Here is a 26,594-nt window from a genome sequence, read left to right as displayed (position 1 = left end):
AACGGTGGGCTCACATCCCACGTGACATTTCTGAAGCACACCACTTGCTTTACCTATTCTGAATTTTGCATTAAACATTTCATATCAATGGAGACCAATTTCATTGCTAGAGCTAATCAGGTTCATTTACTGAACATGTTCAAAACTTAGCTTCTATATACAGAAAATAAACAAGAAAATGAATTTTCATAACTTCTGCCTTTGATTTATTCATAATAAGACCTATTTACTTGGCAGAAGTTGCAAGACCATCTGTCTTTCTGAAATGTAATGGCTCCAAACTCTGTGAGCACTGTTTTTAAAAGAAAACACTCAGAGCTGGTTTCAGACCTACTGCAAGCAGGCACAGCTCTGTTACTTGACCCATTTATTTCTATCAGACATCTTTGAGGTGTAGTTAGCCTACAGCACCTGAAACAAGACATTGCTTTAGGTCCATTAACATTTTCATTAATTGCCCACCTCTCTCAGCTGATTAATGTAACTGATTAACGTGAGCTTTGTCTGTAACTCAATTCTGAGTCAAATCTTGGCACACAGAGATTCACTGCAAATGTATCATATTAAATTAAAAACTGTGTTTTAATAGCTAGATATATAAGCACAAACATGATGGATCAGCCCATACTTATGCAGAGAAAAGCAATGCCTTGTGCCGGTTCTTTAGAGAAAGATATGGAGCTTTCTTCCAAGAGAAATTACAGGGGACATGATAGTTTAGGGAATTGCTAATACAGCAATAAGTTGCGGAAAGGTGTACTAATTACTGGGTGTACCTCAGCTGTACTGCTAGGCATGAGACTGATGGATGAGTAATGAAGAGAATAATTGTGATTCTGATTTCATTTAAGCCTTGAGTAGCTCCACTTGAAATAATGGAGTTCCACGCTTGTAGAAGTGGTGTGGAATCAGAACCAGAGCCAAAAATGCCTTCAACTACCTGGGAAGTGTCGCTTTGTAGAGTCCTTGGTGGCAAGAGGATAGGTTTGAAATACTGCAAAGATAGCTTGTAGCATTAATAATTAATAGTTTTAAAGGATGCCTTTTTTCTTTTGTGTGGCTCTGTTAAAAGAAATATCCTCTAGAAAAGCAAAAATATTCCAAAGCCCTGCAACTTTTAAAGAAGAAAGACTCTTCTTGTGATGCAAGAATGGAGAGCGTATCATTTACAGAACCACTAACAGAGGGGCTGCTGGCTCTTTTGCACAAGTCAAACGCGCGGCCTGATTAGGAAGAACACCAGGTGACAGCTACCTGACAGGAAATCAGATAAGTGACAGTGACGGTCTGTTTACACATCTTCTCAGTGATAAGGACACAGCCATTCAACACGGTCAACTCTGGCCTGGCTGTGGCCTCATTAAATACGCTCAGTGACCCAACTGTACAGAAGGTGTTGAATTTTCTGAGACAAATTCAAAAGCAGCCTTGCCTGAAAGGCAGGCTGGTTTGTTGAAAAGAGAAATGAAAGGATTGAAAAGACGTGGAGTAACTCCCAGCTCTCTGGTCGGGATGCCCCAGAACACGGTGAATGTACAGCCAACTGCTCTCACGAGGGCTCCGCCTGCCCCATGGAGAGCGGGCTTTTACCTTTAGGACACATTTCACGAGTAATGAGTGCATTTTCAGAAGAAGAAAGAAAGAAACCAGAGACAGCAGAACTGTTAATGTAGGAAAGAAATGTGATTTCCAATTAACAGTACATGTGTGGTGAATTCCGAGCTGTGATGATTTTATTTTAGAACATATCTTTGGATTTAACTGTAACCTTCATTATCCGTGACAGGTGGGCTGTGTCAATAAAATCTCCCCCCCTTCTTTTCCAGATGTTCCTGCAGCAGCCAACGGTGTCCCTGAGCTTTAGCAATATCCAGCAGCCAGAGCCGCAGCAGCTACAGCAGAGGCCAGGGGTCATTTCTCAGCAGCAGCTTGTCCCCAGTCCTCAGCTCCCTGGGCAAATTGCATCTCCGCAAACACCAAACCAGCAAGTACTGAGAGAAGCAAGTGTGATATCGAGCCAGGTAATCACTTCTTTGACTAGAGGAGCATTTAATATGGAAAGAAGACACTGAGCTGTTACTAAACAAACTAGTGAAGTCATGTTGGTCCTGCACCTTTCCCTTGCCTTCCCTATTTTCCTATGTAAAGGCAGGCTACATAAAGGGTGTCCTTACAGCATTTACTTTACCTTAAATCACTTTTTTAAGACTTCAGCTAGAGGGTTACCTGAGCAGCTGTTCCAGCTCTAAAACAGAGAAGGGCAGGTATGCAAAAGGTGTGGATGGTTCGTGTTTATCACAAAAGAAACCTGACAGCACGGTGGAAACCAGCAATAGCAGTGCCAGCAGTGCGATCTCACAAAATGAGCTTCACCCCTGCTCACTCTGCAAATCCAACCAGATGCCATAAAACCTGCTGCGTGCTGCAGTGGCATACTGTTGGGGTTTGTGGAAATTTGTGAGAGATGCCCAGGTTGGGGGTGATACAGGCTCCTGTATAGGGAAATAAAAGAGTTTGGGTTCAGGTATTTGTAACTGAGACCTGTGAAATCAGGTAGGCTTGGCAGAGGATTTTGGTCTTACTGCAGGCTTCTTGGCATTTCCCGTCTTTGCTCCTCCACCCACCTGTTGTGCCTTCCTTCTCAGAAAACCCAGCTCTTATTTCTGAATGTAGCGGTGCCATTAGCTTCAGACCCCTCAGCGTAGCATTTAACCTCCCACACACCCGCATTAGCATGACTATTAAAACAGAAAGTGGATAAATAGGAAAAAAAAAAAAGCCCACAGCTTTTCCTTTAGTAAGGTTCATTGCCATCACGGGGCTTTCACAGCAGGGCTAAGCAAGCCTCACCCCAAGCCTCCTCTCCCCGCTCTCTTGCAGGGCCCAAAGGCGGTGAGGAGCGCGGAGCTGGCACCGGGTGGTGGCCGTCCTCTCCGTGCCTCGGCCCCACCATTTGGCCCCACCACGGCCCCTGCAGCCCCACCACCTCGCCGTGGCCCTGGCCCCGGCCCTGGCCCACCCGCCGCCGGCTGCAGCCATGACCAGCAGCTCAGGTAGGGCGGGACATGGAGGGCGCCTGGGTGGCCGCCATTTTGGGCTGCCACCATCTTGGGCTGCCACCATCTTGGGCTGCCCTCAGTGGGTGGGTGAGGGAGGGGGTGAGATGGACGGTGGCATCCATGCCAGCATCAAAAATGGTGTGGCCAGCAGGACGAGGGAAGCGATTGTCCCTCTGTTCTTGGCACTGGTGACACCGCACCTCGGGTGTTGTGTTCAGTTTTGGGCCCCTCACTAGCAGAAGGACGTGGAGGTGCTGGAATGCACTGAGAGAAGAGCAACTGAAGGGACTTATGAGGAGAGGCTGAGGGAGCTGCGGTTGTTTGGTGTGGAGAAGCCAGGAGTCCTCATCGCTCTGTACAGCCACCTGAAGAGTTTGCAGCGAGGAGGGTGCCGGTCTCTTTTCTCAGGAGACGAGTGATAGGACTTGGGGAAGCAGCACCAAGTTGCTCCAGGGGAGGTTGAGGTTGGATATCAGGAAGAATTTCTTCATGGAGAGGGTGGTCAAGCTTTGGAGTGGGCTGTCCAGGGAGGTGGTGGAGTCACCATCCCTGGAGGCAGTTGAGAGATGTGTGGACATGGCACTGGGGGACATGGTCTAGAAATGAAATTGGTAGTTAGGCAGATGGTTGGACCTTAAAGGTCTTTTCCAACCTAGATGATTCTTTGAACCAAAAAGATGATCCTTTCTCAGTTTTCAGAATGTGGCGTGCGTATGGTCCTTCTCTCACAGCAGTATCCCTTTTTCTTTCTTCCATGTGCAAGACTGTTGCTCAGCCAACCCATTCAGCCAATGATGCCCGGGTCCTGTAATGCAAGACACCCTTCAGACCTCAGCATGGCTGGATCCCAGGCTAAGTACGTGACATCAGAAACACCAAAGTTGCTTTTGAGGAGAAATGGCCTTTTTTAGCAAGATGATTTTAGCAAGTAGTTATAAATAACAGGAGTGCATTACTGGGCCGAGCCTGCCTTCTAGTGTCAGGGTCAGCCTCATCTTTTTTTTTTTTAATCTTTTTTTTTTTATCTTTTTTTTTCTGTCACTGTCCTTAATTGTGAAATGCCAAAATGATAATGTTTGAACATCATTAAACTGATTCTGTATGTTACCTCAAGAATGTAGGTATTCAGTACTTTTCAAGCATCACTGTTGCTGTTTAAGATTACCTTGAGCTAAAACCTCCAACTTAAAACATACCGATCTGCAGTTGAGATCTCCATTTAAGCTGCTAAATAAAAAAGGCCCAAATTTCAAAGACACATCTCCTTTTCACGTATTCTGCCTGACTCACAGGATCCATTTTTTGGAGCTCACATGCTTGTATAAGTACCCAAATCTTAGCATTTCTGACCAACCCCTAATTTTGAACAGCTGTTTAACAAACACACACCACACTATGATCTCATCACCCTTTACAGGATAAACAGAATTAGGCTGGGTTGGCAGTAGCTTCCTTGTGGTTTTACCCACAGCCTTCCACAAAACAACAAATACTCGGGTTTGGCTGTGCGAAAGCAGGCTAGCAACAGGAGCTGAGTATTTTGTTTCTGGCTCACTCCTCAGTCCAGAGGACTTCTAGAGACTTCTTCTGGTCCTATAATGTGGGTCACAGCTATGGGAACTGCTGACCGTACTTGGCAACGTCTACGAGCAGCTTAAAAAGTAATCAACCCTAGCCATCCTGCAGGAGATTACCAGCCCCACAGGCAGTCGTATAGAAGCACAGGCAGCAGAACGGGGAACGTGTCTACTTCTCAGCTGCTGCAGTTCAGAACTCAGCTTATTAATACAAAATCAAAGGCCGTGTGCTTTAATGAGCCTGGGATGTGAATCGGTGGCTGAAGAGAAGACATGCATAAACCAGAATCTCTAATGAATCTAAAATGTGGTCTGGGTTTTGAGGTGAGATGTATTCTGCCCTCCCAGTCCAGCTCATGTACGGTGTTAAGCCAATGCTGCTCGTTTTCATGCGTGCAGGTCTGATGCCCTGGAAGCCTTTACTTAGAATTATATATGAAGTTGATGCCCACCCCATATCCTAGGAGAAGACCTTTGTTTCTACACGTTTTTTCTTGATTGTTTTACTTCTTTCTTCCCCAGATACTCTCAAAACCAACAAATGTTTCAAAGTTTGGAAGTGCAGACTTCCAGCAGCGGCTCTCCAATCGTTCTGATGGGACAAGCAGTGTTAAACCAAGGGTTTGCCACGACACCTCCTTCCCAGCCACCCTCTCTGCCACCTATGCAACTCCAGCACCAACAGCATCAGCAACAACGCTACCTGCAGGTAGGGAAGGACAAAGAGGACGATGTATAAAACATGCTCACAGAATAATAAGGCGAACGGGCTGTGCAAACGGGGCCTGCGAGCCTTGACGAGCTGTAAGTTTCAGCGGGAGCCTGATCACGGCAGAGATGGCCATTTCAGAGATAACTGAAATGTGCAAGACACTGATACAGTGTCGTGTGCCCTTCCCGTGTAGCAAGGGAGCAGTGCGAACAGTCAGAATATTTCAAAGGAAATTACTAATCCTGTACATTGGAAACATAATCAGATTATCCTGGATGTATTTAAAGTGTATTTCTAGATGGAGAAAATTGCTGCCTTAGGATTTATTCTGTACTCTTTATTAAGTACAAAATTTGCTTAGTTTACAAGTCAAAAGATGATTTTTAATTACCAGCGCCAACATAAAATAAGATCGGGATCAGATATCCATATCCCTTCCATAAATTAACATACTTCCTCAACTCCACAAGGCAAAGAAGATGAATTGGAGCAGATCACCTGGAAGCACCAGGTGATTTGAAGATATAAAAATACTGATTTTTTTTTTTTACCTAATTCAGCACACGTAAAGCTAAGGGGAAGGGGGGAAAGGAGGTGTCTATTAACTCAGAAGGAGCTGAACTGAGTCTATAAAACCTGATCACATCTCCACTGGAATCACTGAAAGAGTATCATCGACTTCAAATGATCACACTGAAAAACGAAATCCTTATCATAGCTGAGAATTAACGAAAAACACGGCAGACACCATTCCCAGATGAGCATCTGCAAAATTCACATCGACTTCAACACTGCAATGTCGCACCCTACTGTAAACTCACAAAAAGGAAGGGCTAGAAGGGGCCTTGTGAGGTCCACTAGGATCCCCTGTGTTATTTCTGCTTCGTTTCTGTCACCTAGCCTTGTCATTTCTGCCATATTTGCTCAGCCTGTTCTTAAACAGGCTTTTCAGAATAACCCGCAAATCCTAGGCAGTGCATTCCTACTAGAAAACCTTTCTCAATGCCTAATTGTAATCTTCTTTGCTGCAATTTAAATCTGTTCCTTCTAGCATAGGTAGGCTAACCCCATGCCAAGCACACAGCCCCAGAGATAAAAGCCAGCAGGAGGAGTAATACCTTTAAGCACGCTGTACCTTGAGGACGACGAGCGCTAGCGTGAAAGAATGAAACAACCCGATGACTTTTATTTTATCTGTAGGTGCAAACACCAAGTTCTTTACACAATGAGCAAACCGATTCTTTGCTCCTGCCATCTTACTCACCACAGCAAGGGAACATGGGGTATCATCAGGCACAGCAGCAGCAGCAGCAGCGACCAAGAAGAAGCAATAGCTTATCAGAATCATCAAATTTACCACAGCCACTGCGATAAGAGTCCCACCAGCACAATCAATGCACGATTAGCTTTAACCAATGGGCACCTGGGGCAGGAGAGAATGACTCTCTACTTACCGTTTCGGCTTTTGCACAAGCCTTTCTTGCAGAGCCCTGTGACAGAAGGATGCCACAGGGCGCAGACTGCCGCACACAGTGCACGCTCTGCGCGGAGCAGAGCACCGAGGAGCACCGTCCTGTGCGAGCTCCACCGTCAGCGGGTGCACGGGAGGAGGAGTTGGAGCTCGGCGTGCTGCTCAGAAAGCTGTCTGGCAATTCCAAAAGACTGTTGACAGACACTTGAGGTACTTGGCCTTCACTGTTTCAGTTCTTCTTTTGTGTATGAAAAAGCACTGCGTCAAAGGTCTATTGAGGAGAGAACAAGAGATTATTTTTATTATGATTATTGTTATTATTTTGCACAACTGCACAGAGGACAAAACCTAGGCACTTTCTGTAAAGAGAAGTTTGTTTCCTTATTCTTGTGGCCAAATTAGCACATCCAATGGAGAAGAAAGCCTGGTCATTGGTGAAGATGGTCTACAGCTCATAACCCTTGATTTAGAATCTGAAAAGTATTATGCAGCTTATCCTAACTGTTCTTCACGACTAAAAAACAAACAAAAAAAAAAATCAAAAAAACACTGGACTGTTTTATACATATGAATTGTGATTGCAAAGAAGAACTCGACTTGTAAGCACAATCATGCAACTCTCCCATAATACACGATGGATCCTTCTTCAAGCTAAATAACTCACTCACTGCAAGTCTCTGAGAAATATGCACTGTGTTTTGGCCCACTGACTCGGGATGCTGCAGACTATTACATATCTCTTTCATTATAACATTTAGGATTGAATTTTCCTTTGGGGGAAAAAAAAAAAAAAGAAATGCACTTTTCGCTTTTTTTGTATGTTTTCTGTTGATATGTTTCTAAGAAAGATTTTATGTAATTATTAAATAAAAAGTAGTGTATTGTACAGCTGTTGTAATAATGACCTATTTCTATATAAAATAAAATTATATGGAATTATGTGGAAATTATTTTGTATATGAAATATCAACTCATTTCACAAGTATAAAGATTGTGCTTGTGCTTTTTTGTGAGTGGATATTTTGTAATAAACTAATGAATTAGAAATGTCTCTGTGAAGGGTACTACTGTTTCATGCTATATACGACTCAAACTATTATTTTTTTTTTCCATATAATGATGGACGGTGTCTTTATTTGTAGAATAAAATAAAATAGCCAAAAGGCTTTATTGCAGGACTTGCACACATTTTCCTGTGGCTGTTCAACTATGTGATTCACCTTAGATTTTATAGCATGAGCTACAGCTTTGCAAGGTGTTTGGCAACCAATTAACCAGCAACAAATATTATCCTACGGGATCTGTGACATGGCATAGGCTATGAGAATGATAGCTTAGGAAATTAAATAAGCTGCTAACCCAAACAGCTCGTTTTTCATTCTCTTAAAACTCTGATGGTCTTAGGCAGCTCTGTACTTCCAACCAGATAGTTTGGGACTGGGACGAACATAGGACACGACAGACAGTTTAGAGTGGTTTGACCCAACGTATACCAGGGCTTTGACCCATGTTCACAAAGCAGCAGCTTCACAATTTAAAGATATCGCTGTCCTAAGTTTTCTGATACACCTCTGCTGGATTTGCTCATGTGCCCCCACCACACAGAGCCAAGTTCCCACCTTGGCATCTTTGTGCAGGCACTTTTTCATGTTAAATTCAAATTGACTGCAACTAAATGGAGCAGCCAAGGTACAAGTCTGCTTTCCCTCTGCTGATTCTCTGGCAGAAGCAGCAACATCCAACAGAGCACAAGGTGGATAACTGGGTAACGTGTTCATCCGTCACAGCAGGATTGAAGGGATGGCTTCCAGAAGCCCCTCAGGGCATCCTGCAGCTGCCTGAGACAGCCTAACCTTGAGGAGAGTGCAAACCGTGCTGTCCTTCTCATGCTTCTGTACCAAGGATCATGTCACAGCGCTGGTTTCCATGCCATAGAGGAACAACGGAGATAATTGGCCTGGGAGCTGGAAATGATGAAAGTAAACTTTCAGAAAAAAATATATATATTAAAAAAAAAAAAAAAAAAAAGGTTCACTTCAGAAAACGGAGTACTGAAAAACCTGGAAAAAAAAAAATCTCCCACATAAAACCTGCTGGAAAAATGACCCTGCTGCTTCCACAGTAAGACTGACTGGTAACACTGATTGGTACACAGGTATTTCAGTCCATACAGTCCTTTTACTTTATTTTATTGAAGGAAGATGAGGGGATCAAGTATCTGGTCTCTAAGAAAGTGTTTCTGCCACTAGCTGTAGGCAGCTGTCTTAGATACCTGAGCTAGCAGGCTTGTCTTTAAGTTCTTACATTCGGTGAAGCAAGAGTGACCCCTCCAGATGAAGATTAAAGAACTAAATCCTAAGGTGCTCTCACTTGATGTCTAAAGGAAAGTCTCTCTTCCATTAACTATAGACAAACCTTAGCACAGACACATCAGCTAAGCAGAGGCTAATTTGACAAATGCCATCCACTTCTGTACAGACTCAGTTTAGGAAAGGGGAAGGGAAATCTGTTCATGCAGGCAAGAGATGACGAAGGCACCTGAGCACCTCAGAAGGAAATACCCATGGCAGTAGCACTTTGTGGGTCTCCATTAATATGATCATGGAATCATTAGGGTTGGAAAAGCCCTCCAAGATCACCTGGTCCAATTTCCTACCACCACTGTCACCCACTAACCCATGTCCCCAAGCACCACGTCCAACCTCTCCTTGCACACCCCCAGGGACGGTGACTCCACCACCTCCCTGGGCAATCCGTCCCAGTGCCTGACTGCTCCTTCTGAGCAGAAATGACAGAGGACACAGGAAGAAAAGAAAAACTTTGAGGAATCATTTTATTTGTGGGGATGCTTGTGATACACCTCCTGATTTCCAGAGGCTATGTCCAAACCACCTCTTTAAAATCAGCAGCAAAAACCAGCCCCGACCCGTGCCTGAGGCTCCCTCAGGGGGCAGGCGGGGGGCGCCCGCCCTCAGCCGCCTCACGGGGCGCCAACGGCCCCGCCGCGCGCGCCCCCTCTCCCCGCCCGCCCCCCCCGCCCTCCCTTTAGCGCCTGCGCAGTGCGCGCCTGCCGCCACCCGGAAGTGCCCGTTCCTCCCAGCCTGCCCTGCGCCATCCTTTCCGGCCCGCGCCCGGGCAGGGTGAGAGGCGCAGCGGGGCCGTCCGCCGCCATCCGCCGCCATCCGCAGCCATCCGCTGCCATCGGGGGCAGCCGCGGGGCCGGGATGGTGGCGGGGGCGGCTGTGGGCGTGGGGAGGGCCGTGGGGCACGGATGGGAGGCGGGGGTCGCCCGCATCGGGCCTGCGAGGAGATGGGGGGGGGGGGGGGGGGGTGCGGCCTAGCCGGGGGGATGCAGGCCTGGCATGGAGATAGGGGCCGGGCTGTGGGGTGCGGGGTGCTGCTTAAATGCTGAGGGCCCGGCGGTGAGACGCTGCGGCCCGATCCGGGGTAATTTACCGGGTGTGGGAGCTGCGTGACAGCAAGGAGCAGGGGAAAGCCGCGGCGTGTGTGACGGGTGTGTGCCTGGCTGCTTTTCAGCGTCGCTCAAATGGCTCCTGCGAAGAAAGGGGGCGAGAAGAAGAAGGGGCGGTCTGCCATCAACGAGGTGGTCACCAGGGAGTACACCATCAACATCCACAAGCGGATCCATGGCGTGTAAGCGCTGGGGTTTTGTCGGTGAGGTGGGCTGTGTGTAAAGCGGCGTTTGGAAGTGGGCTCAGTGGGTTTTAAGCTGCAGAGGATGAGGTTTCCAGGCCTTAATTTGCAGGTAGGGCTATTCACCTCTGTGCCTGAGTTGTCATTCTTACCCAGCTGAAGTTTAGTATTTAGCCCGTTATAGTAAGTTTTAGAAATTAAATACTGTTGTAACCAAATGGTTGGATTTGTGCTTGGCACTGGTTGTGTGAGTTGTAAATTGGGGTATGAGTTGATGTGAACAGTACTGGCTGGGTTTTGCGTGCTGTTGTGGAGAGGAGAGTAACTTTGCCCCTGACAACGCGCTGAGTCTTGTAGGACCACGTAGCAGCAGCACAGCGCTGGAGAGGGGTTGTGAGAAACTGCCTTGCCCTTTGATTCTCTCCATGTGTATGGTAAAGTCACGTGGAAGAAAACCATATCCAAGTCAGACCAGTTTGAAATTGCTGAAATTAACTTAAAGCAGGAGAGAAGTGAGACAGTGGACTGCTGCAGAACTGTGGGTGAGGATGGGAGACGCTGGTACCCAGACTGCCCATCATGCTAATCCTAATGCTGATGTTCCTGTTCTCAGGCCCTCCTGTGTTGGGGAGGCATGAGGCAATAAGGTTGAAATATTTTTTGTGTAGTCCTTGTCTTATGTGTAAGCACCCAGCCCTGATTTCTAGCAGTAAATATCAAGAGTTGTTTCTAAGTAATGCTGAGTATAACCCGCTGTGGGGCCTGAAGCCTTGTTAACCCTAGCTGTGTGTCCCAGGGTGGGTGTATACAGCAGAACAGTCGCAGTGCAGCTGTAACCTTCCCTGTCACTGACAGTCTCACAAAATCTGGCAGTAATGTGCACGAGATGAGCCATGTTTGCACTACAGGTGCGGTGGGGCTTCTGGTGCAGTCCTTACATGGAGAAAATAAACATCAAAAATTATTTCTGTGCTGATAAAAGTTACTTCAAGTTTGTATGACCACTGTCATGCTGCTTTTTTTCTAGGCCTTTTAGTTACAGTCTCTATGAAAGCTCTGATCTCTTCAGTAGTGCCAGAAGGGATAGCGTCAGCGTGCTAGAAATAAGAGTTAAGATCTGGGAGGTCTTGCAGCTGCAAAGTTTTACAGAGCTCATTCTGTGTAGAGGCGTATGGTTTCTGTTAGACGTGGACCTGGAGGTGAGCAGCTACCTCCAGGTCTGGTCAAAATACAATGCAGCCAGGGTTGCTGAACAAAATCATTTGAATCGTATGCTCGGAGAATATCGGTGTTTGACTGCTGCAACGAATGTCCAGTGCTGGCAGATCCCTGAGGTTCAATAAATGGCTCTCTTGTCTGTCCTAGGGGTTTCAAGAAGCGAGCACCGCGTGCTCTCAAGGAAATCCGCAAATTTGCAATGAAAGAAATGGGAACTCCTGACGTCCGCATCGACACCAGGTTGAATAAGGCAGTCTGGGCGAAAGGAATAAGGTAAATCTCGGCAGCTTTTGGGGTTGGAGGGAGAACTTTAATGGGTAGACGAGTCTAGCCTTTTTGCTGTGCGTGTGTTTTCCTTGCAAATGCTTCCTTTCTTACAGGGTGTGCGCTCTGCAGTTGCTGTGAGGTGTTAAGGCGACCCAAAGGGTTTTAGGAAAAGACTGTGAGGAGTGGGACCTCTTACACCATAATGAAAAGTTAATCTGGCAGAGATTTATACCGTTAGTGGTGAACTGAGCACCCACAGGACCTCGTTTTAAACCACGTCTTGTAGGAAACAGATGCCTAGGTCTAGCCTGTGCCATGCTCACAGTCCTTACCTGGAGCTGTGCGCCGTGGCCAACCCTTCCTTCAAAAACAGCAGGAGATGGGCCCAGATGGGGTTGCTGTTCCCTGTCCTCCCTGCTAAGCTGTTCTGGTTCATACGCAGAGAAGTCGCAGCTGAGCCAGGTGGTGGCGTAACCAGAGCTCAGCAGTGAGGCAGCGAACTGGGGCTTCTTTGTACTAACTTGTGCGCTCTGCGGAGCGGGAAGCCATCACGCCTGTCTTCCCACTGTGAGTTGAACTGCAATTTTCACTCAGCCGGAACTGCTGATGTATGCAGAGCATCACATCTTGCTCTGGGAGGGTCAGGAGAGGCCAAAATCACAGCGTCAGCGAGCGTAGTGGTCAGGGATCCAAGCGGAGTTGTGAGAAATGCTTTTGATTTAAGAAGGGGGTGAATCGGAGCAAGTTCCTGAGTTAATGTGTGGATAAAAACACGCTGTGCTAGATCTGATTTAGTAAGTGTGCTCCGAGAAGGAAGAGCAAGGAGGAATTTACTTCCCAGGTTCTGTGAGGTACTCGGAGCAAGACTAGTCCCAAGCCTGGAGTCCATCCGAGGTAGGAGGTTACTCTAGAAACAGTGCAGGCAAATTACTTGGTGCCTGCCCTTAGCATCACGTTTTGTGCAGTGTTAGGGGAGGACGTGAGGCTGTGACTTGGTGTCACAAAACCATCTCAGCGATTCAGTTGTGGTTTCATAGACATTGTGAGGAAGAAATGATGATCAATTGTAAATAAATAAGATCTTGGTTGAGCTGTGATGTTTACTAAAATTGCACCCTTACTTGTGGCACACAGAGTGGGCAGTACTCTGACTCTTGACAGGGCACACAGGCTTTTGGGATAGTTGTGGGGTTATTTTTCCCCTCCCTATTTTCTGTTCAGGAAAGAATGCCGGGCACAGGCACAGACAGGAGCCGAGTGGCTGGGGAACAGCTCCTCAGAGAGAGGGCCCTGGGGGTGCTGCTGGCAGCGTGACCTTGGCCAGGGGGCAAACCCCATTTTGGGGTGCAATAAACTGCAAATTTTCTCTACCATGAGGGTGGTGAAACCCTGGGACAGGCTTCCTGGAGGCATGGTTGATGCCCTGTGCCTGTCTGTTCAAGAGGCTCTGGTCTTTGAAGGTCTCTTCCGACCGAGCAGCTCTGTGATCAGCTCCCGGATCAGCAGTAGACTGACTCTATGCACCCACTCTGTCATGGATTCATCTTACTCAAGGCTCAGTTAACTCTTAACCTGCTCACAATTCTTTAAGGAATTCTTGAAGAATTTCTTTAAGTACTAAAGAAAGTACTTTCTCTCTTGAAAATTAATGTCATCTTCATTTTAGGAACGTTCCTTACCGCATCCGTGTGCGTTTGTCCAGAAAACGCAATGAGGATGAAGATTCCCCAAACAAGCTGTACACACTGGTTACCTATGTACCAGTCACAACATTCAAAGGTAAGGTTGCGTGCTGTCTCTTTCTCCACACCAGTTGTAGCGAGCAGCTGGCGGAGTGGGACAGCTCCTCCTGCAGTACAAAACTGGGAGGAAAAGCATGCAGAAGGGGCCGAACAGCTGGCTTAACTTCACTGCAGAGAACAGGACTGCTAGCTAGCCCGATCAGCATTAAAACCCAAACTGAGAATTCAGTGAAATAATAAAAACATAAATTTTGAGAGAATAAAAAACACTGACCATAGTTGTTAGGGTGGCTTAAGGTTTGTGTTCACCTATGTGAAGCACACCTTTATGTTGAAAGCTCAAGCTGGTTAAGCCTTCTGCTTGTCAGCTGAAAAGCATCTTGTTTTCAAAATAATTTAAGGTGGAAATTTTCATTTGTGCCTGTGTAGTTTGTTTTTCTGGAAGTAATAGCCAAACTAGCTTTGAAACTGTTGGGGGACTTCTCTTGGGAAGACTTGAATAAGCATAAAGGGAACTGTTCTTGGAATAGATACTGATACCATTTCTTGTTCTGCAGGCCTACAGACGGTCAACGTGGATGAAAACTAAACTCATTTTAATTAAAATGATAAAAAGAAAGTTTAAGTCTTTTTTTGTGTGTGTTGCCTGGTCTCTTCAAGCTCTCATCGGTAAAGCATTCAATTGAGCAGGTGTCAGGCTCTTCAAACACCTCACGTCACTGGGGCTTGTATGTAATGGTGTAATTTTATTTTTTTGATAACACTAGGCTTCTGCGTGTGAATGTATTAGGGAAGATAAATGTGGGGGGGGCAGAGTCCTAGAGCTTTGTTCCTGGGGGAATAAAGAGCCATCACACCCGTATTTTAACAGCACTTTGTGTATGTAATCTCTTGGGATAGAGTCTGTGGCTGGTCCCCTGCTGGTCTTGGGAGGCTTCTCCCAAACACATCTGCACTGTGCTGTACCATGGGGTTCTGACCAGTCCACTAAAGGCAAACGCCACCTCAGGGACCTTGTTTAATGAAGAGGGACTACAGGCACTCACCTGCCACAAACCAAGAAGTGCTGCCACTGCAAGTCTAGTACAAAAAGGGTTTATTGAAAAGTGCATGTTTTCACAGACCAACATCAGAAGCACAGTCCATGTACACTTAACGTCTCGGCAAGACATACAAATTGGAATAGACTCAAATATATTAAAATAGTTTCAATTACCAGCATTGAAACGGTTTTCAGTATTAGTGCAAAAAAGGCAACCCAAACAAACTGCAGACGGTAGCTGAGAATTTTTTCCTGTTTTTTTCTTTTTTTAAAAAAAAGGGACGATGAGACAGCTTCTGCCGTACTCCCAGTACGGAAGAGGACTTCAGTGTCTTCACGCTGTAGGCAGATGTTTCCTTTTACATTCAAAACAAGAACATAATAAATCAATGGCACAAAACAACTTGAACGCTCTTTAGCTTTTAAAGCTATTAAACTGAAAACCACAGACCAACAAATTGTTTATCAAAAGTCCACTGCTAACTGAAAGCCTTTTACAGTATGTGCTTTGGCATAGCGTCAGTGCATTTGGGTTTCTGACAGGTTTGCTGCTACTGGGTGCTTAATTTTGTCTGTTCGCCCCGCGACTGGCAGCTCGTCCCGTTCGTTTTGAGGCTGTACTGATTCAGTTTGGCGTTCTCAAGTTTTGGTTTCAGTTCTAAGGGCTTTTCAAAGAAATTCACTAGCGACTGTTCAGTCAGGAGGGATGCTAAAATATGTTCAAAGGAGACGGTCCAGTCCCCTTCGGTTACCGGTGATGACTGAGAGTCTTTGTGAGGGGTCTTCACAGTGTCAGTAAAAACAGCGTCCTGGTCTGAGGCGGCGGCCTCGGGCTGCAAGTCCTCGGTGAACTCATCGGATCCGCTCCCCAGGCTGACGCTTCTTTGTCCGACCTCACCGATCTGCAGTAACAGCGTGGTCACGGTGGCTATGGCTTGATACAAGTCGTTCTCCTCCGGATCTTCGTGGAACATGCTGTACAAGGTCTTGCAGAACTGAATGAATTCCCTCTGCAAAGGATGAGACGCCAGAATGAGAACCGCGGGATTCCTTGGGATTGAGAAGGGCTTTTTTCCAGCCTGCTACACTGCAGGTGAGGGCGAGTCTGAAACTTCTATTCACCAGGCAGTGTGAGGAGAGGAAGCTGCTAGAGAGGTGGCTGAGTTTTTAAATGCGATGCCTTTTCCCTGGATCAGAGTAACCAAATCCTAGCTATCTAAAGGACTGAATCTAAGCGTGGACTTAAATTGGACTTTATCACAAAGAGCTCAACTGCTGTATTTAGTCAGTTCATTTGTGAACGCTCTCCACTTCTTTAAAAGCAGCCCACAACTTCTAATACACATACCTGGCTCATTTTGGGCAATTCTTTTTCAGTTTTAGTATCCTTTTCTTTGGCGAGATCCTTCAGCATCTGTTTTAACTGCTTTTGGTAATCTACTGCATCACCTTTTACAGAATAGACAGAAAAATGAGAACTAGTTTTCAAGTCACTGCAATAAATCAACATTCCAAAATAAAAACCAGAGAGCAAAGATAATGGAGCAGGGTTACCAAATGGACAGTTGGTTATCTCATTATGCACAGGGGTTAGAGAACCATTTCTGACATACCGTTTGCTTTTCCAATGACTAGTGGTCTCGAAGTTGACAGCAAAGGATTCTTCAGTGGTGACTGGCTGTCTCTTTCATTTTCTGTGAGAGCTGGCCAAAAATTGAAGTGTAATGATTAGTCCTTCAAATGCTGCGTGACGTCTATTTATGCTTTTAAAATTTACATACTTGAAGAAAGCTAACTAATAGGGCAAGTATGTTTTTAAGCAGTTACTTCATTAAATCACAATGTAAAATTATCTTAATGTAAGTAAGGCTGGTGCTGCAGGGAGAGAGCAGGATGTTTGCCAAGAATGGCAGATTTAATTTGAAACTTTGCACAGAGGAAGTACCACAAAGTTTTGTCACTTCATCACAAGTGGATCAAGATGTGATAAGGACATTTTTAGTGTAAATCAAGTATAACCGTGCAAAAATGTTTTATCCCAGTTCATATTTGGCCTAGAAGTAACCTTGGAATTGGCTACAGAATATCTCAGGATGCAGCAGATGTGAGCCTTAACATCCTGCATCTATGAATTCCACACAAAAAGGTTTTAACTGAATTCATTTTTGAACTGCAGCAAGCATAATTACACATGCAAATCCTATATATACTCCCAGCTGAAGGAAGCAAGACAGGGTTCTTCGTTAAGCAGCCTTTTCCCAAAAGCTTTAAGCAAGAGTTTTTTGAGGAAACTGAGGTATTCGTTCCCTTTCAAGTTTCTTACCAGGCGGGATGTGGAGCTTGTAGAGTAACTTTATCTTCTCATTCATTTCTCCATTATACATGACATCTGCAAGAAAAAAACAAACAAACAAAAAAAAACAATAAGGAAGTGGACTAGAGCATTTATTTTCACAGCTTAAAATAAATCAGCCGTCTCTGTGCACAAAAGATAATTGTTTGCACGGACAATGTACGAAAACATATGGCCAGTGTATTACTTTGAAATATTTTAAGTTGTGCCTGTTAATGAGGAACAGCAGGTGACAGCCATCTGGTTTGTTCTTTGTTCTTGTAAGATGGACTGGGAGTACCAAACCCTGTGGAACTTCATCATCGTTTAAAAATATCAAGGAGAACGGCAGGGAAGCTAACAAAGACTGTTTGTTGCCACAGATAAACAGGAACATGAAAGAGGAGAGACAGAAAAATTGTTTCCTTGGGGGCCATCAGATTCTCAGTGTTTCCCCCCTTCAGCCCTTACTGCTGATCTATGTAGAATAAGCCCCAGAGAGATAACTGCTTCACATAGAATATAGCTAATACTTCCAGTGACCAGGAGAAATGAGATTCTAAACTTTCAAAGGGACTGAAAAACTCTGATTTATTATTTTTTAATTGAAAGAATATAAGAACTGAAATCATAAGACAATATAGGTTGATTTTGTTAACATCAAAAAAAAGTTAAAAAGCTTAAGTGGCAAGAATATGGATTTACTTAATATATTGAAGCTTCTGAGTATTTAATCATTTATTTTTCAGTTGGGGTCAGGCAACAGTTGAGTTGCAGCACTGTTCTTCAGCCAGATTTTGGGATGGAAAGCCTCATGTCGTTAGCACAGCTGGTGGCCTCAAACACCACACTCAGTCCTTGCTGGTCAGATTTTTTTTTTGTTCTGCTTATTTTCAACATGAGGCAAGCAGCAGTCTTACATAATCTTATATAAGAATAAAGTAAGTCTTGAGGAAGCAATTACAGACAGTATATTGCAATTTCAGAGGTATACCAAATGTTCTGTGACATCTGTGTCCCACCCCGTGCCACCCAACCCTCACCCAACTTCCACCCCGTGTGAGAGTGGTACCTAAGCAGCTGGCGAGCCCCTTGAACTCGATCAGACGGTCCATGTTCTCATCCAGGAGCCGGAACGTCCTCTCGGCGAGGACATCGGTGTGCTCCCCGCACGTCCAGGGCGAGACGAGCTTGTACAGGTTGGTGAACTGCTGGGCATCGATTCGGTACTGCTCAGCGTACGGCCTGCTGGGGTCGTGCCGCTCGACGACGGGGCTCGTCGTGTCCCAGTAGCATCTGATGAGGTGTTCCCGCTAGGAGAAATCAAAGGCCAGAGAGGAATTGCAGTCTGCGGTATCAACAGAGCAAGACTGGCAGCAAAAGGCATTCACATCAAAGTAGGCTGGAAATACTCAAAATTCTCTTTGTGTGTGGTGTGATGATGATACTGAGACTGTTCCCGTGAGGAAAAGCAAAGTATGAATCTTTAATTAGGGTATCCAAGTGCTCTCATCATTTCCAGTGGATAATTAATAAACTTGAAGAGAAACTGGACAGAATCTTGGAGGAAATTTACTGCTGCTGACACTCATCTGGCCCATGATGTATCTAACCATCCAAAGGTATAGGGGACCATAGAAAAATTAGGGTAAGTGTCACTTATGCCTGACCTGCTCATTTATTCTCTCCCAGACCTCTCTGCTTGGATACTGTTCCTATTAGTCTTCCCCTAGAGACACGCTGATGCAAAACGAAGGGCCCTAACAAAACGAGCTGCCCCAGGGGAACAAAAGAGATAATGAAAAAAGGAACCACAAAGAAACCAAGTAAGGAAAGGGAAGGAGTGCAAGCAAGTTAAAGATCAAAAACGGCAGCAAGGAACAGGGGGGAAGCACCACAGAGCAAGCTCCAGCAGCATCCTCTCGCAACCACTAATGGATCAAGGATACAGCTGCTCTTAGCCACAAAGCTACACAGCACTGAGCACATACCACAATAATATGCTCAGTGCCCAGTATTTATGGATGAACAATACACCTAAGAAATGTCCATTAGAGGTCACAATTGCATACTTGGAGCTCTAAATCAAGTATATCTGCATAATCTTAGTTGTCCCTGTCTCCAAATAACTTTTACAACAGCTCTTTCGAATACAATCCTGACACAGAGGAACTGAAACAGAGACTGCTTTTGATGTAAAAAAATAAAGCTATTAGAAAACTGGGAACAGACAGCAAAGACGTAAGTTTCTGTTTTGTTTTTGTTTGTTTGTTTGCTTTCCCATGGAAAACAGAGAGTCTTACCTTTAAAGAGCATTAAGAGAGCAGGACTTAAAAGTACTACAGAGCTCTCAGTGAGAATATCTACAGATTAAGTCTAGTCTGCATGTGGAAATTACCAGAACCTAATTTCTCATGGACTGTTACCTAGCAGCAAGTTAGAAAAGAAATTCTGAAGTCGTTCTCCTTTGAATGATCAGGACGTTAGTACATCTCTTTAACAACTGGACAACCACAGAAAAGACAAATTGACAAGGTCCACCTTCAGATCTCATCCAAATAATATACCCAGGCAGACAGAAGACCTCTCCCAGAAGTCCCAGACACAGCATCTGAGATGGCTCCACTAAGTGAATGCTGCAGGTTATACCCAGAAGCCTCACTCCAATACCTTCATCCCCTACTTTTCAGGTACACCAACCTTGAACAAGTCATACAATTCCTCTAGATCTTCGGGAAGAATTGAAACATCTGGGATGACAACTCGGAGCTTGAAAAGAAAGAAAAAAATGCATTAGTCATCATGCTTGCTACTGTCAAGCACATGAACCCTCCCAGTGACTGTCCTTATGTGGTACAGCTGATAACTGGAGTATTGAAAGATGTTTGCAATTTTTCCTCCTTCTTTAGGTTCACTGGTTGGACAAATCCGTGAAAAGAGAAATCCCTCAAGGGCTATTAGAAACAAAGACAGGAAGTCCCTAAGCTGCAGGTCACAGGAGGCCGGGGAAGCATCACATCAGGATCGCTCTGTTCTTGCTCTCTTCCCTGGGCATCTGCCTACGGCCACTGGCATTGGGATAAACTATCCTGCAGTTGTTCTTTATGTTATGGCCACCCCTGAAAATAACACACGCGGCTGCAGAACAAAAACACCAGCAACCCAGAAAAGAGCTTCCTTCAGAGTCAGTAATAAGCCTTCCATTTTTCATGATTTGACACCTTTAAAAAAATGAAAGCTGTCTGCCATATGGCAACAAGGGTGAGGGGAAATGTTACACTACCTCAGCCTAAACAGCATTTTACTCACCACATTTTGCTTGGTTGTATCTTCATGACTTTGCAGAACACGGATTCTGTGTTTGTAGCGCATGTGCTCGATCTGTTCCACAGAGTGGTCTCCAAATTTCTAGAACAGAGGAACAGAAGTTTATATTTTACAGTATTTTACTATCTTTGCATTTCCAGTAAGTTTTATTTCCATTAGATTGGCAATGCAACTTTTAAAGTGTCACGACTCCCTAAAGATCCCATGGATTAAAGCATATTCATTCTCTGAGTTGTCCGTTTAGGTAGTTATACTACGCTCAGCACCGTGCATTTAAGCACTTACTCAAGGAAAAATTAAGTTATGTATTAACTGTCAAAACATCCATGTTGAATTTAAACCTTTTTCTTTTTTAAAATCATGGCTCAACTGACCAGTAGACACCAAGCTGTATTTTACCTCGTAGGAATCATGAATGAGGTTTGCAATTTCAGTCACTGGAGTGGCTTCCTGATCATCGCTGAAAAATGCATGGTGATTACCAATAGGTGGCAGAGGGCTCTCCTCGTTTTTAACATGCTCTAAAAACCTGAAGGGAACAAATACAAGCAACGCGGATTACTCTGCACTATACTTTTCTCAGTATAAGTAAATTAGTCCTATGGGTCAGACTTAAAAAATACATTTGTTTTTAGGCTGCTACACTTTTCAGAAATGCCTTCAATATTATTCATCCTAGGAACTGCAAATCTGCCAAATGAATAAATGCTGCCCGAGGAAGAAAACTGTCTCCTTGAAGTCTGGAGCAGGAAGCTCGTCACTCTAAGGAAGACACTAAGAGCAACAGTATATATTGCACGCTGACGCAGTCCACGCATGTCTCGGCACCGCCAGGAAATTTCACAGGACACGGATTTGTCAAATTTACAAAGCCCATTGTTTCAGGCAGACACTGCGAAAGCAGCAGGAGCAAGTTAACACAGAGGGGACTGCCTGTGCATCCAGTTGTTATGACAACGGCACCTAAACGCCTTTGTTTCACAGCAGGATGATCTGCGAGGGAAGCGAAGCTCCCGCAGCCAGATGCGTGACAGTACCTGCTCAGAATCATCAGGGCCTGCCCGTCATCCTTGCTGTTACACAGGTCCACCGCATTGGCTTCGAGTATGGCCAAGCCGAGCTGGAAGATGGCTTTGATCCCATCGTAGAAAAAGCAGTCGACGACATTCACAGCACTTTCCAGAGGCATGATGCTCAGAAAAAGGGTGAGGAACCACGAGAGAGAAATGGAAGCTAATGGAGTCAGGTCCTTCATATGTTCAGCCAGTTCTGGAAGCTGCTCTTTTATAAGCTCTTCGAACACCGACTGGTCTACCTGAGCACCTGCAAGTCATAAAAAACAGTATTAACCAGGCCCACTGCAGGCAAAATTATTCTTTAAAGTTAATGATCGCTGTCAACTATCAACTGCAAGGCTTCTTTGAAATTTAAACTGACAAGATACGCACACACCTACAATGAAAAATCCCATTATCTTCCTGCTGTGATCTCAGCCCCAACCCTTAAGTCTGTAATCCTTACTAAACAACTTTCTGCAAGAAGACCACGTTGGTTCTGCTAAGTGCCTTTGGGGTGCAATAAAATAGTAATAGCAGCAGCTGTTGTTTTTGGCTAAAAGAGCACATAACAGTTAAGTGATAGCAAAAGCAATCTTAAAGCATTTTATTGTTCAACTTGGGATCTATGCAATGATAATAAAGCAGCACACATTCCTCTCTGGTGTATGTACTCAAGCAAGCAGGCAGCAGAGCCTTCATTCCAGGTAACAAAATATAAAAGATGGCTACATACACTAAGCAAGAAGAAAAATATTTACACACACATATATATGTGTGCATATATATATATATATACAAAAATATACACTAATATTTACACATATGTAAGTGTAAATATGCTTTTTTTCTAAGACAAGATTCCAGCAATGCCCAGATAAAATCTTTCCTAACCATCCCAACCACTATTTCCAAAGGGAGCAGATTAGGGCCCTGTTCCTTCTGTTTCAGCTAGTAGATCAGGTGCAGTCTCATGGGTGCCAAGTACAGGGGGACAATCATGTCCCTCGTCCTGCTGGCCATGCCATTTCTGATGCTGGCCCAGATGCCACTGGCCTTCTTGGCCACCTGAGCACGGTGCTGGCTCATGTTCAGCCAGCTGTTGACCAGCATCCCCAGGTCCTTCTCAGCCAAACAACTTTCCCGGCACTCTTCCCCAAGCCTATCCACCTGCATGGGGTTGTTGTGACCCAGGTGCAGCATTTAACCTTGCTGAATGCCACAGAGCTGGATGTGGCCCATCAATCCAGCCTATTCATATCCCTCGGCAGAGCCTTCCTACTTTCCAGCAGATGCAGGAAGATAGTTTCATAGCATTCACGTAGCCTGTCTCTACAAACCAGACCTGACACATCAGAAATCACAGAAAATACTGAGTTGGAAGGGACCCACACGGATCCAACTCCTGGCTCCACACAGGACCACCCAAAAACCAGACCCTGTGTCTGAGCATTGTCCAAATGCTCCTTGAACTCCAGCAGCTCGGTGCCGTGCCCACAGCCCTGGGCAGCCGGTGCCCGACCACCCTCTGGGTGCAGACCCTTTCCCTAACCCCCAGCCTGACCCTCCCCTGTCCCAGCTCCATGCCGTCCCCTCGGGTCCTGTCGCTGTTCCCAGAGAGCAGAGCTCAGCGCCTGCCCCTCCGCTCCCCTCGTGAGGGAGCTGCAGGCCGCCATGAGGCCTCCCCTCAGCCTGCTCTGCTCGGGGCTGAGCACACCAAGGGACCTCAGCTGCTCCTCATACATCTTCCTCTCCAGACCCCTCACCGTCTTCATAGCCCTCCTTTGGACACTCTCTAACAGTTTTATGTCCTCATATTGTGACACCCAAATCTGCACACAGTCCTTGAGGTGAGATCTCACCAGCCGAGCAGAGCAGGACAACCACTTCCCTCGGCCAGCTAGCAGTGCTGTGCCTGACACACCCCAGGTTACACACCCCAGGAGCTTTAACCAATGATACTACAAGTTAATGATGTTCCTCAACACAAAATTTCAATTATTCTATCTTTCCTTTCAAGTTATTTTAGGTAGTTGCTCTTTCTCATAGTCCATATTCTATGGACTACGCTAATACTGGGAGTCAACTTCAATTGCCTTGGTCCTGATACGTATATGCCCCTAGCACTCAAAACTTCTGCTGTCCAAAGGCAGAACAGATCCTGGACAAGCTGTGGCAGAGAACTAGCATCTTTTGGTTTTGCATCCAAATCATAAAAAAACAGGTATGATAGTTCTCTGCCTTAGAACTTCTCACATTAAGCCACAAAAAGCTTCTGCCAGTCAGTGAACAAACACTTCAATACCACAAATCGAAAATAAGTACCCAGGGACATGCAAAGGGCTTTTATGAAACATGCTTTGAAGGGACAGCCTTTTCATGTCAGATGATCGTGAATAAGAAGGATAAAGAAAACAGAAGAGAAAACAGACTGCAGTTACTCAACAGAGAGCATTTGTTTTGTTTTAACATTTTTTTTTTATTTTTTTTTTTTTTTAACAATTTAATAGCCATAGCTAACAGTTGAAACAAAGCTACGGCAGGTTTTAGCAGTATTTGAAGGAATCTAGAGAGAGATAGACAGACACATAGAAAGATCATTCCAGCCTCAGCATGGGAGAGGCTGACAAAAGCAGACATTTAAAGGGAAGAGTCAATGCTAACCAGATCTTTTGCAGAATACCACATTATAATTAAATGTTGACATTGTACATGAAAGTCAAGCAGGTGTATTCCAAGTTACTTTTATGCCCACCTTTTCATTAGGCTCCCAGAAACCATGGTATCTGAGCAACTGAATCTCTAGTGTATTAAATCATGAAACCATAGTGAGGTAGGAAAATACCAGGGTATCCATTCAAAAAATGATGACCCAAGGTGCCAACTAAATGACTTCTCCAAGACTGAAAAGGCAAATCAGAGAAATGAAGCGAGGTTTTCACTGTTTTAAAAATCATAAAAGCAACATGATGACAATCTAACAGATAAAGGGGAGTAAGAAGGCCTGCTGGTTCATGGAGAGGATGGAAAAGTCTTGGTAACAGGTATGTATGACCCTTGCCTCCACTCTTGACTCAAGTAAAACTTGATTCTATCTTGCAGCTATCTGCTTATAATTTCCTCTAGGCACTGCAGAAGGGATAAGGACTGAGAGGATTCCTGAACTATGAGATGAGGGGTACCAATGCTGCCTGTTTGCAAGCAGTGAAATGATGAAAATGCTTGTTAAAAGGTAAGAGTCACAGCTGGCAAAACCCAAGGAGGGAGATGGTCACATGATAAAAAGGTTGGGTAGGACTGAATTGCCTAAGTTTTAAAAGCAAACATCTATAAAAAAAAAATACAATGATATTGGATGTCATAAAGAGAGGGTCCCAGAAAAGATTGAGCTATGGAGGCTTGGAATAACCAAGGTCATTAATTCAGTAGCTGTTCTGCCTGTACAAATGACTGACTCACTCTTGAAGAGGAAAAGCACAGTGACGGGTACCAAGGTCAGAGATTACCGAAGTTATAGAGAGATCAAAATCTGGACAACATTTTTGGCAGCATGGATAAAGAGGAAAAGTTGGGTCTTGGAAGTGTTATGCAGGAAAAAAACAAGACAAAGATTAGACAAGAGCTGGTTGGAAATCAAAAAAAGAAAGTTAAATGAAATGTGAAGCCAAAAATACTAACTCAAGCAACAGGAGCCAGAGGAGGCAGGGTGGGGAAGATCAGTAAGCACTGATTTGGCCACGCTAAGGTCTAGGGTAAATCAAAGGTGCAGAAATAATTACTCAGCAAAGCAACCATGCTGCAAAACTGTACAGCTGCTGTTCTACTAGGGGAAGAATAGGAGGTTCTGAGCTGCCCCCCTGGTCCTTTGCTCAGCAGTATTTCTTCTAGGGTATGGCACTGCTTGTCCTTTTGTGTGGGTGCAGAGGACAGGAAAATAGAGAGGCTGTACAACCAAGACTATCAGCCCTCACACTGTGTAGTCTGTGGCCATAGGGAGTAATGGGTAAGAGAAAAACCCAAAGTTAAGTACAACTCAAGGTAGCAGTATGGTCATCCATGTGGGACCATTCAAGTTTATTTGGGTACAAAGAATTCTACTTTACAGGCAAATGCCCAGCAAGCACTGAAGGTATCAGGAAGTCAAGACAGGCCCTAGGATGATGATGTCTAGGAATGCAGAAGAACAGATAAAGCTGTGTGTTTTTTTTTTCCAATCAAGAAAGAAGATGCACAAACATGGGAGTAAGTCATCAAGATGGCAGTTCAAAAACATGCTTGGAGGCAAGAACTGAAGTTCTGACAATTGGGAGAGCTACAGTACCCGATCCACTAGTTGAAAATACCAATGACGTTCAAAACACCACAGAACACCCTGAGCATCCAGTTTACTTTGGAATAATTCTGCTTTAACTTACTGTATCTGCCAGTTCCGTGACACGACAGTGACTGTGCAGTGGCACAGCACCAGGAAGTATTACAAAGCCCATCCTCCAAGAAAAATATTAAAAAATCTCCCCAGACAACTCCTCCTGCTCCCCCCCAGGGAGCACCGGAGTGCCCACACCATTTCTAGCTGCCAGAACCTTTACTGCCAGGACCTTCCTCCTATCCCCACCTCCTCACAAGAGACCAGATCCGTCTCTTTGCTACAGCAACGGTGTAATGGCAGCCACTAACTAAAAAGTAAGGTAAGGTTAGCACTGAAGAGGGAAAAGCTATCAGACATTTCTGTAAGAGGGGGAAGTAAAGTGACTGCAAAGAACAAATGCTTTTTTTCTTGTATGCCTACCTGCAATTATGGTGTCAAAGAGTTCAGCCTCTCTTTCTGTGCATGAGGCAGGCAGTTGCAAGTTACATGAATATTTTCACAAGTCTTAAAAATAGCTGCATTGCAAAGAAGCGAAAATATGCCACATGCAGTACAAGGCATGCACTGCAGAGTTATTTATTAACACTGCATTTCACGTTCAGAGATCTAATATGGCTTTGTAACACCACCCATTAGAAAGAGCCATTTTAGATGCGAGTCTATAATTACTCTAGTGGCCAGGCAATGCAGACACATCTGCTCAGAAATAGCCCAGCAGATCTCTCCTAAGCCTGTCCGAAACAGCTAGAGTCTCTAATATCAAACACTC

The 26,594-nt window shown here is 45.0% G+C and overlaps 3 protein-coding genes across 10 annotated transcripts in view; 2 read left to right on the top strand and 1 right to left on the bottom strand.

The window, feature by feature from the left end:
* Positions 1 to 7,837, top strand: part of NPAS2 (neuronal PAS domain protein 2) — a 99,156-nt gene extending 91,319 nt beyond the window's left edge. For 4 of the 5 annotated variants that reach the window (XM_082758959.1, XM_082758960.1, XM_082758958.1 and 1 more), the window contains 5 exons: positions 1,827 to 2,021; positions 2,881 to 3,053; positions 3,823 to 3,915; positions 5,159 to 5,345; positions 6,549 to 7,837. In XM_082758959.1, the coding sequence (XP_082615085.1) occupies positions 1,827 to 2,021; positions 2,881 to 3,053; positions 3,823 to 3,915; positions 5,159 to 5,345; positions 6,549 to 6,722 (822 nt within the window). In that variant the 3' untranslated portion in view covers positions 6,723 to 7,837. Of the gene's footprint in view, positions 1 to 1,826; positions 2,022 to 2,880; positions 3,054 to 3,822; positions 3,916 to 5,158; positions 5,346 to 6,399 lie in introns of all 5 variants that reach the window. The other variant, XM_082758961.1, reaches the window with a different exon arrangement.
* Positions 7,838 to 9,926: 2,089 nt separating this feature from the next.
* On the top strand, positions 9,927 to 14,330 carry RPL31 (ribosomal protein L31). Its single transcript, XM_082759051.1, has 5 exons — positions 9,927 to 9,959; positions 10,357 to 10,473; positions 11,839 to 11,964; positions 13,625 to 13,737; positions 14,258 to 14,330. Exons 2-5 carry the CDS (start codon positions 10,367 to 10,369, stop codon positions 14,287 to 14,289), a joined length of 378 nt encoding a protein of 125 aa, XP_082615177.1. The 5' UTR covers positions 9,927 to 9,959; positions 10,357 to 10,366; the 3' UTR covers positions 14,290 to 14,330.
* A 147-nt stretch (positions 14,331 to 14,477) lies between these two features.
* Positions 14,478 to 26,594, bottom strand: part of TBC1D8 (TBC1 domain family member 8) — a 46,552-nt gene continuing 34,435 nt past the window's right edge. For all 4 annotated transcript variants that reach the window (XM_082758913.1, XM_082758911.1, XM_082758912.1 and 1 more), the window contains 9 exons: positions 21,439 to 21,724; positions 20,801 to 20,930; positions 20,384 to 20,482; positions 19,775 to 19,843; positions 18,147 to 18,387; positions 17,066 to 17,131; positions 16,356 to 16,445; positions 16,091 to 16,191; positions 14,478 to 15,752 (listed from right to left, as the gene is read on the bottom strand). In XM_082758913.1, the coding sequence (XP_082615039.1) occupies positions 15,294 to 15,752; positions 16,091 to 16,191; positions 16,356 to 16,445; positions 17,066 to 17,131; positions 18,147 to 18,387; positions 19,775 to 19,843; positions 20,384 to 20,482; positions 20,801 to 20,930; positions 21,439 to 21,724 (1,541 nt within the window). In that variant the 3' untranslated portion in view covers positions 14,478 to 15,293. The remainder of the gene's footprint in view (positions 15,753 to 16,090; positions 16,192 to 16,355; positions 16,446 to 17,065; positions 17,132 to 18,146; positions 18,388 to 19,774; positions 19,844 to 20,383; positions 20,483 to 20,800; positions 20,931 to 21,438; positions 21,725 to 26,594) is intronic.

Source organism: Aythya marila, assembly GCF_965140915.1.
Source record: "Aythya marila genome assembly, chromosome: 1".
Classification (NCBI taxonomy): Eukaryota; Metazoa; Chordata; class Aves; order Anseriformes; family Anatidae; genus Aythya; species Aythya marila.
This window is presented reverse-complemented; position numbering and strand designations above follow the sequence as displayed.

Excerpts from the sequence above, each read along its gene's own strand:
- RPL31 (XM_082759051.1), top strand. The coding sequence starts at position 10,367 with ATGGCTCCTGCGAAGAAAGGGGGCGAGAAGAAGAAGGGGCGGTCTGCC. Across the intron at positions 10,474-11,838 it reads CACAAGCGGATCCATGGCGT|GGGTTTCAAGAAGCGAGCAC; the intron begins GTAAGCGCTGGG and ends TGTCTGTCCTAG. Across the intron at positions 11,965-13,624 it reads GTCTGGGCGAAAGGAATAAG|GAACGTTCCTTACCGCATCC; the intron begins GTAAATCTCGGC and ends TCTTCATTTTAG.